The following is a 9,314-nucleotide window of genomic DNA, read 5'->3' as shown; positions in this document are numbered from 1 at the left end:
AATGAAAATGTGGTTCATTTATACAATGGAGTTTTACTCAACAGTAAAGAAAGATGAAATCATGAAATTTGCAGGTAAATGGATGGAACGAGAAACTGTTATACTAAGTGAAGTAACACAAATTCAGAAAAAAAAATCGACATATGTTCCCCCTCATATGTGGATCCTAAAACCAGACTCTGATAAATAAGTGTGAAACCAGACATAACTCCAGGAAACAGGATAATGGAAAGGAAACAGGGAGGTAAAGGAAAAGAAAGAACCTGAAAGAGAAGAACAGTAGGAAACAGGCTTTAATAAGGGAGATATGGATTAAAATTGGGTTAGTTTAAGGGAGGTAGGAGGGAAGGGTATACAAGGAACTTAGGGGATAAAGGGAAAGAAAGAGCTCAAGAGAGGTAGGATCATTGGAGAAGGGTATTAGTAAGGGAGAAAAGAGGGAAATGGGGGCACCTTAAGTGGGAAAACCATGATGGAGGGATGAGACAATGTGAGAGTTAAACAATGCCTAGCTAGTTTTGAAAACTAGAGAGAACCATATTACTCCTACAGCCTACTGACAAATTATATATAGCAGATCAAGAAATAAATGTCTAGGTAAGGTTTATCTGAGAACAGTTGGTCTTTGCCCAAGATTTATCTGCATGACACACAGTAATTAAAAATACCCGACTGGTGGAACTAACCTTCTTGGGTGTTTAACAGACAAGGTTTATAATAATTCAGTCAGAGGGACATAAGGACACTTTCTGCTCCTTGCCCCCCGCTAGGTTGACTAGTTCCAAGGGACTATGAGCATCTCTCAAAATGTTCTATAATGGTGGCGGGTCACCTATCCTCTTGATCAAGGAGGCCGAGGAGACCCCACCAGATTGACTTGAACCAGTGTCCAGTCTATAAAGAGGAGGGTCAACACAGAGGAATCATGTCCTCCATGCTTCCAAGCGAAGCCAGCAATGGCCAAGTAGGACCTTTGACTTATCTTCACATAGGCGGAACTGGTAAAAGAAAGGAGCCGGGGTCTCCTCCCAAGCCCATTTGACCCCTGAGGAAACAGATTCTCAAATGACCTTAAAAGGGAAAATAAATCGGTTTATCTGGGCCAACTATATGGCCTTAAACACACAAAAGGAAAGTATAACCAAAGATTAAAGGGGCCAATGTAATTTCATAAGAGTCCATATGTATAGCCAAAGGCTACATAACAAGCAACAATGCCAGACAGGTGATACCCTCTTTTGAGTTGTTGGCCAGGGTGGACAAAGGGATTCTCAGTAACCCAGCATAGAACTGGGAAATTGAACAGCAGACCCCAATCTTATCCAAAGGAATACTGACAACTGATTACTGCTAGATGAGGAACAGCTGACCCTCCTAAAACAAAGACCTCTAGATAGGTTGACTAGATTCACCAGAAGGGCAAGTAGTGGGGAATGGCTGGGGGTGCCGACAACACAGCAGACAGTAGCAGGGATATCAGAGTATAAGGGCTCTAGTGGAGGAAGGGAGGCTATGGGAGGGTGCTACCTGGGAAGTGGGCGTATAAATAAATTTTTAAAAAACCAAAAAAACAAAAATTCTTCAAAGCATAAAAATTTGCTCCTTAATAATTAGTAAATGTGAAAAACATTACCTTTGAAATCTACCTGATGACTTTTTATCTCTGTGTGTTTTGACAACGCAGTGGAGATCTTTTTTAAACGTTGGAACCTCATTTAATTTTATGTATTATATGGTTTATACTGAGTACAATATTGTGTAACTATATTAATTCAACTGTAAACCGAAAAATTTATAGCCAATTTTGAAAGAGATGCATCTTAGCTCTAGAAATTGTTATTGAATATGTCAATGCTGTTGTAATGAAATGCCTCTTCTAATTATATGGTTATTAACTAAATAATTTTAAAAAATTGAGGGTCCAATGGAAAGAAAATATTGAAAACTGGAAACAAAAAATAAGAACAGCTAAGAATCTTGTAGATACTAGTTTAGTTTTTAGGTCTGGTGAGGGGGATCACAGTGAGGGGATTCCTGCTGCTATGCAGCCCTGGTTAAAGCTACCTGGTTAGGAAATAAACTGGTGGGAAAGACCTGGATTTGGTGGGATGGTGGCACACACTTGTATTCCCAGCACTTGGGAGGTAGAGGCAGAGATCAAGGATTCAAGGTCATATTTGGTGAGTTCAAGGCCAGTCTGAACTACATAAGACTCCAAAACAAATAAAAAACCAAGGTCTCCTTGGTCTGGATGGGAGAAGCAGAAAGGAACACCATCATTTGGAGAGCACTGCAGCAAGACTCACAAGCTGTGCAGCCCTGTGGCTCCAAGGTCTGTCTCTTTAGAAGTTGACCTGTGCTGAACATGTGCTACCGTAACAAGCTGAAGAGAAAGCGTTAAGTGAAGTGCCAAGGCTAAGAGACAAAATACTACCAGGACTGGGCAAACGAAGCACCTAAAAATTACCTATAGCAGATTCAGACATGGCTCCCATGAAGAAACAACACCTCACCTATACCCAAGAGGGCAGCTGTGGCAGCCTCCAGTTCATCTTGAGGATTTTAACAATCAGCCAATCAGTCAATTAGCCATAACATAAATGTTCTGGTTAAAAAAGAAAAGGAGGGGCTGGAGAGATGGCTCAGAGGTTAAGAACACTGGACCCAGGTTCGAATCCCAGCACCCACATGGCAGCTAACAACTGTCCATAACTCCAGTTCCAGGGAATCCGACAGCCTCTTCTGTCCTCTGCGGACATTGCACGACATGGGTGCACTTATCTGCATGCAGGCAATACATGCATACACATAAAATTAAAAAAAAAAAAAAAGAAAAAGACCTGACTGCAAAACTTAACTGAAGAGACTGCTCAGTGGTTAAGAACACTGGCTACTCTTGTAGAGTACCCTGGGTTCAATTCCCAGTACCCACGTGGTGGTTAACAACCATTGGTAACTTCAGTTCCAGGGAAATCTGATGCCCTCTTCTGACCTCCACAGGCACTGCATGACACGGGTGCACTTACATACATGCAGGCAATAGACTCATACACATGAAACAAAAATAATTTTTTAAAAAATGTCAGCCTTGGGGGCTGGACAGATGGCTCAGTGGTTAAGGGCTACCTTGCTGCTCAATTATGAGGACCTGAGTTCAGAGAAAAAGCCAGGTATCCTATAATCTCAGCTCCAATGAGGGCAGAGACAAGAGGATCACTGGGGCTTACTGGCTTCCAGCCTAGCTGAGAAAACTCAGATTCAGGGAGAACAGGTAGAGAAAGGGAGGGAAGTGACCCAAAGCCCTCTTCTGGTCTCCAAAGACGTACACAGGCATATGTATGTATACATATGCTCACACAGACACATACACAAGTAAATAAATAAATCTTAAAATTTTTTAAAACAAGGAAAATGGGCTGGAGTGATGGCTCAGTGGTTAAGAGCACTGGCTGCTCTTGAAGAGAACCTGGGTTTGATTCCCAGCATGCAACAGGCAGCTAACAACCATCCGTACTCCAGTTCCAGGGGAATTCGACACCCTCTTCTGATCTCAGTAGACACTGCATGACATAGGTGCACTTACATACCTGCAGGCAATACACTCATACACATAAAATAAAAATAATAATATTTTAAAAAAGGAAAAATATTGTCAGCCTGAGGCCCTTATTTCAAACTGTTTATTAGGAGTTTTAACACATACTGGTTCTCCTAATTAGTACTCCGAGACCTGTCTCATTTTCTAATGCTCTAAGATACGACTAGGTTCCTCAAATGAACTTCATATATGTGGAAGAATTTACATTTTCAGTCTATCATCCTGATAATCTCCAGTAGGCTTGAGAACAGCATATTCAGTGGAAAAGGTGTCTGTGTCTGGGTTTCTTTACCTGTTATAAAATACCTTGACAAAAACAACTTCTGGGAGAAGGGCTTATTTTAGCTCACAGTTCAATTTACAATCCCACATCGTGGGGAAGCCAAGGCATCAGGACCTTGAAGTAACTGGTCACGTTATATCTTCAGTCAGAAGACGGCAGTAAATTCATGCATGCTAGCACTCAGTCAGCATTCTCCATTCTTACACAGTCCAGGGTCCCTTAGGGAATGGTGCCACCCACAGTGGGCAGATCATCCCACCTTAAATGTAAGCACAATCATCCTCAGAAGACATGTTCACAGGCCTATCAACCAGGTGTTTCCAGATTATGTCAAGTTGACAACAATGATGACCACTACAGCCTGCCTCACCTCAAAGACAACAACGACAATAAAATATAGAAACCTTATCTTTTCATCCCTGGAATCTAGAACCTAGCTTAAATTTTGTCTGTGGTAGAAATTAAATTTCTTTATAATTAAGGATATTTCTTGAAATGTAGTCTAGAAATAAGCAGTTCAATATCACTGGAGGCTTGGGAACAGATGAGGCTGAAAGAATGGGCAGAGGTCTATCACAAAGGGCCATGCTTGCTACTTTAAGGCATGCACACATTATCCTTCAGAACTCTGAAAGATTTGAAGACAACTAGATTTCCATATCAGCAGGTTCCTCAGCTCTTTGGCTTTCAAGATCCTCCAGAGCTTTCCTACCAGGCACTATTCCCTACCCTGTTCATCTTGCTGCCTTCTTCAGCATCCCATCCACTGTGTTCATTCTCATGCTGCCCTGGCTTGTCCAGTCACCAGAAGGGACTTTTCTATCCTTGTCTAAAGCTCATAACAGAAGGTATTTCAACCATTCCTCCTAGTCTACCGACACACTCATGTTTATAGTCTGCATCACACGACTTTATTATATTAAATAATATAATTAAAAATATAATTATATTATATTACATCTCAACATATTGTGTCCTGTGCATCAGATTTGACCATCTCAAGTAGACGGACCCCTCTGTGGTAGAAGGGAAGGGATCATACTACATTTGTTTTTTCACAGCAAAGGGCCCAGTTCTAAATCTAAGACCTTCTGTCAACCAATTAAAAAATTATTTCAGTCTTGTTCGTACACACTAATGTAACAGTTAATATTGTCCTGATTCTTTAACGGTTTGTGGTCAAGTCATAAAAGTTCAGTTCCCTCTCTTCAAACAGTATCAGGTCTCTCCTGAAGGGGAGAGGAGCCCACCCACACCTTTGGTTCAACCCTCAAGATTACTCTACCTTATAATGATAGCCTATTCCAATTTACCAAACATGTCCTATGCCCTTCCACCTCCTGCAATCAGGTCTCTGACTAAACTGAATTAAAGCCACATTTACTGAATGAAGTAGATCAGGGCAAAACATGCCTCCTTTTTTCATACTTTAAGTGCTCTTTGTGGCCTGACCATCTTGCCCTTCCTTTTTTTACCTGACAAATTCCTTAAGACCCAAATAAATGTCATCTCCCCTGGAAAGACCTTCCTCATCTTCCCAGACAGAGCTGTTCATCCACACAAAGTCTCGACGCGTGTTCACCCTCTCTCTTAGATTTTAGGACTGTGTTAGTCACTGCCAGTACAGCGCCTGACATTCGCCAATAAACAATTGTCATTCAACAAACACCAAAGGGACAAGTAATGCGCCTTAACAATGGTAGTCCCCCCTAGGTAACCCTTTTCAAGACCTGTAAAGGGACAGTCTCGGTAATACTGAAATGATAGGAAGCTTGTATTAAAGTTAATGGCAAAGTTCTTACAAATGGCATTACCAGGAGACTGCTCAACAGAACGTGCTTTGCAGGCACTTTTAGCTCATATATAAAAGCCATCGACAGGCTGCTTCTGATGGAAATCGTTTTTTTCTACATTCTCTGGGGCTACGGCTAGTCACGCTAAATATCACTTATCCCTAATAGCTCTCATGTTCCCCTGAGAGATGTTTAAATCAATTGCCTAACAGACTTCGCGGCGTACAACTGAACACGTCTTTGGGGACCACAAAAGCAAAGATGACAGGGTTCTTAAGGTTAACAAAGCCTCTGTCACACACGACTCTCCCCTACTTCGGGAAGCAGCAGTTCCAAAAGAAAACCTGCGGCCGCTCACCTTCCAGGATGGAGACGACGATGAGTAGCTGGTCGGACTTGGAGACCATGGTGGCGGCGGGAGGTCTGCGGGGAGAAAGCCCCGGTGAGGTGCAGTCCCGACCCGCAGGCCCCGGAGCGTCCCCACCGCCGGGCCCGCTCCCCAGGCCCTAATGCGGCCGGGACTCGCGACACACGCCGCCCCGCAACCCGCCGCCCCGGGACCTTTTGCCGCCTGCTAAGCCGCTTTTTCAAACGCCCCGGCTGCAGTCGCGGACGCCTCCGCGCCGCGCTTCCGCCTAGCAACCAGGCCCGCAGGCCCAGGGCCCGGAGGAGGCTGGAGGACAAAGGGCGATAGAGACTAGGGCAGTGGAAGATAGAACGCCCCTCAGCTCGCTTCACCTCTGCCGCTCTTTCCAGCGCCCCACGGGGAGCACGACTGCATTACCGCGCAGCGCCGCCTGTTAGTCGTATGCGGAAAGGCAGGCGAGTCGAACAGAGCCGTCAGCGCAGGCGCACCACTGCTTCCTGGTCCTGCAATTGCTTCCTGGTCCTCTCTAGCGTTGCTCTCTGGAAAGAGGAGGGTGACGTATTCTAAGCTTTGTGCCCAGCTTCAATCTGAGAAATATACCAATGGGAATGATTTTTCGATGCTAGCTTTCTCAGGCATCTGGCATCAACAGTGGTTAAGAGACTAAGTCACAGAAAAATAATGATTAAATGTGAACTCTAAAGTCCCCGAACTGTGCTTGCGCGCCACCTCTAATTTCTGTCCATTGAAAACAAGTGTCAATACGGTAGTTACTGTAACAGTTGGTGCTGACGTAAACTCTCCCAGAATATCCTGTACCTTAGAAATCAATAAAAAAACCCAAAAACATTATCACGTGGGAGGGAACAGTTAAAGGTGTAGTTTCTTCTACCTAAGATCACCGGGTCACTCAGCAAAAATTAAAACCAAAAGTTAAGACGTGGAAGTGCAGTGAACTAACATTTCCCCTTCATATCTTCCGATTTCAAACTTTTTAAGGAAAGATTAGAAGTATTTGAAGATTATATAGCTTAAAACCTAGAAGACCAAATCAGTTGGAATGTTTGGTAAACATTTTCAGCTTTAAATATTGTAATAATTCTACTTGGAAAATTAAAACAAAAATAGATGATAAGGAAAAAATTAAGCAACTAAACAGATGTCTGGGCGTAGAAGTCTTTTCTCTCTTGCTTTCCTGCTCTGTAAACCTAGATGTCTTCTTTGTTGTTTTGGTTTGGGCTTTGGTTTTGTTTTTGATTGAGAAAAGTTTTCCCTATAACCTCAACTGGAACTCACTGTGTAGACCATGCTAGCCTGAGCCCTTTTAAAGGTGTGTGCCACCATGCCCAGATAAAATTAACAAAGTATCTGTGAGCCGTGTTGCAATCTTCTCCTTAGTCTTCTTTTCTTCTTTGTCCTCAAAAGAAAAGGATGTGGAGATTGGACCAAGTTGCTTCTAAGGTTTCTTCAGGACTCCTGAGAAGTTTTCCCGAAATTCAGTATGCATTTGTGTGCATCAATGAGCATGGCATTCCTTTGTAGAAGAGATCAAACATAATGTAAAAGTAGGCAGAATAGTATTAGGCCCCAAGAACTGGGCTGCAACAATCACCAGTTCACGAACAATCCTCTTCATCTGTTGCGTTATTGTCAAAGAAATGCCTAATATCACATCAGTTTGACTCTCTAAAAGGTAAAGACTTTTAAAAATTGGGCTAGAAAGATGGCTCAGCAGTTAAGCCCACTGGATGTTCTTGCTGCGGACCCAGATTCTGTTCCCAGCACCCACGTGGCAGCTAACAACTGTCCCTAACTCCAATTCCAGGGGTTCCTGATGCCCTCTTTTAGCTTCTATGGGCATTCAATGGGTGAGTGCACTTGCATACACACAGGCAAAAAGTTCATACACATAAAAAATAAAATATATCAATCCCTCAGCCCCATTCACCTGCCCATCTTCCCCACCCCTCTCTCCTCCTAGCCTGGGTCCTGTCCCCTTCCTTGTCTTGGCACCCCAGACACCAGGGGAACCACCACTGCTTCTGGATCCTTTGCATCCAGACCAACCCAGTTCCTTCTGGGGTCCCCAGGAGCCTTCTGGGCCTGGCCCTGCCCTCAACTCCCTCTGTTTCCCTGGGCTGCACAACCTGGCCAGCCTCTTTCCTGGACACTAGGGCTGACCTTTCCCCATCCTGATCCTTTGCATCCAGACCAACCCAGTTCCTCAGTGCACTCCCCAGGAGCCCTTGGAGTCTCTTCCCTCTCCCATCTCTCTTTGCATCTCTGGGTGGCATGGCCACCGGCTGCCCTAGACCTGCAGCTTTCCTCGGCCTTCCTTCAAAGGAAGGAAAAAAGTAGGGAAGAAGGGAGGGAGAGAGGGATGGAGAGAGGGATGGAGAGAGGGGAGGGAGGGAGGGAATTCAAAGAGGAAAGGAAAAAGCCAAAATTATGTCTATTTACAAATGACATGATACTGTACTTAAAAGACTCTAAAGACTCTGTCAGCAAACTCTAAGACCTGATAAACACTATCAGAAAATTTGTAACAGATACAAAACCAAAGTACAGCTCACCTCCCTCTGCTTCTCTGGACCTGCACAACACTCAGGCCTCTCTCCAACCTGCAGACCTCTCACCAGGGTAAGTCGATCACACCATCCGGGCCTTGACTCCCCCAGGCTCATTGACCCTCTCATCTCCCCCACCTGCCTCTCCTCTAGCCTGGGTCCTGTCCCATTCCTTATCGTGGTGCCCCAGACACCTGGGGAACCACCACTGCTTCCTGATCCTGTGCATCCAGACCAACCCAGCTCCTCAGTGCAGTCCCCAGGAGCACTTGAAGCTGCTTCCCACAACCATCTTCCTTTCATCTCTGGCTGCCTCAGCCACCAGCTGCCTTAGACCAGCATCTTTCCTGGGCCTGGCTCCCAGGCCAGTCCAACCCCCAAATTCCTGAGGCCAAAATCTTTCCTGGAGGGATCCAGACCTTAGGAGAAAGCCTGAGAGCATCTGATCCTCATCTGAATTGGGCCTCTGTGGGGACTCCTGAAGACAAAAGCAATCTGGCCACTCCAATATAAAATCAAAAGAGACAACGGGAAGCTTAGAGGAACCAGCTTTTCATAACTAAAAAATAAAATCACAAAGACACATGACATTTAAAAAAAGAAGTAGACATAAACTTGAAGGCTTGAGTCGCACACAAGAATCAGACTAAAAAAGAAATTCACATGTCAAAATCACACAGAAAAAGATAATAACATGAAAAACCAA

At 44.2% G+C, this 9,314-nt stretch overlaps 1 protein-coding gene across 3 annotated transcripts in view; it reads right to left on the bottom strand.

Moving 5' to 3' along the window:
• Positions 1-6,369, bottom strand: part of Cep120 (centrosomal protein 120) — an 85,004-nt gene extending 78,635 nt beyond the window's left edge. Inside the window, exons 1-2 of one of the 3 annotated variants that reach the window (XM_008838727.3) lie at positions 6,236-6,369; positions 6,033-6,097 (exon numbers count right to left, since the gene is read on the bottom strand). In XM_008838727.3, coding sequence (XP_008836949.1) covers positions 6,033-6,081 — 49 coding nt within the window. In that variant the 5' untranslated portion in view covers positions 6,082-6,097; positions 6,236-6,369. Of the gene's footprint in view, positions 1-6,032 lie in introns of all 3 variants that reach the window. The other 2 variants (XM_029566237.1, XM_029566236.1) reach the window with 2 other exon arrangements.
• Positions 6,370-9,314: the final 2,945 nt, after the last annotated feature.

This window comes from Nannospalax galili, unplaced genomic scaffold (genome assembly GCF_000622305.1).
Source record: "Nannospalax galili isolate Female #2095 unplaced genomic scaffold, S.galili_v1.0 scaffold38, whole genome shotgun sequence".
Taxonomy (NCBI): domain Eukaryota; kingdom Metazoa; phylum Chordata; class Mammalia; order Rodentia; family Spalacidae; genus Nannospalax; species Nannospalax galili.
Note: the sequence above shows the minus strand (reverse complement) of the source record. Positions and strands in the feature narration are given on the sequence as shown.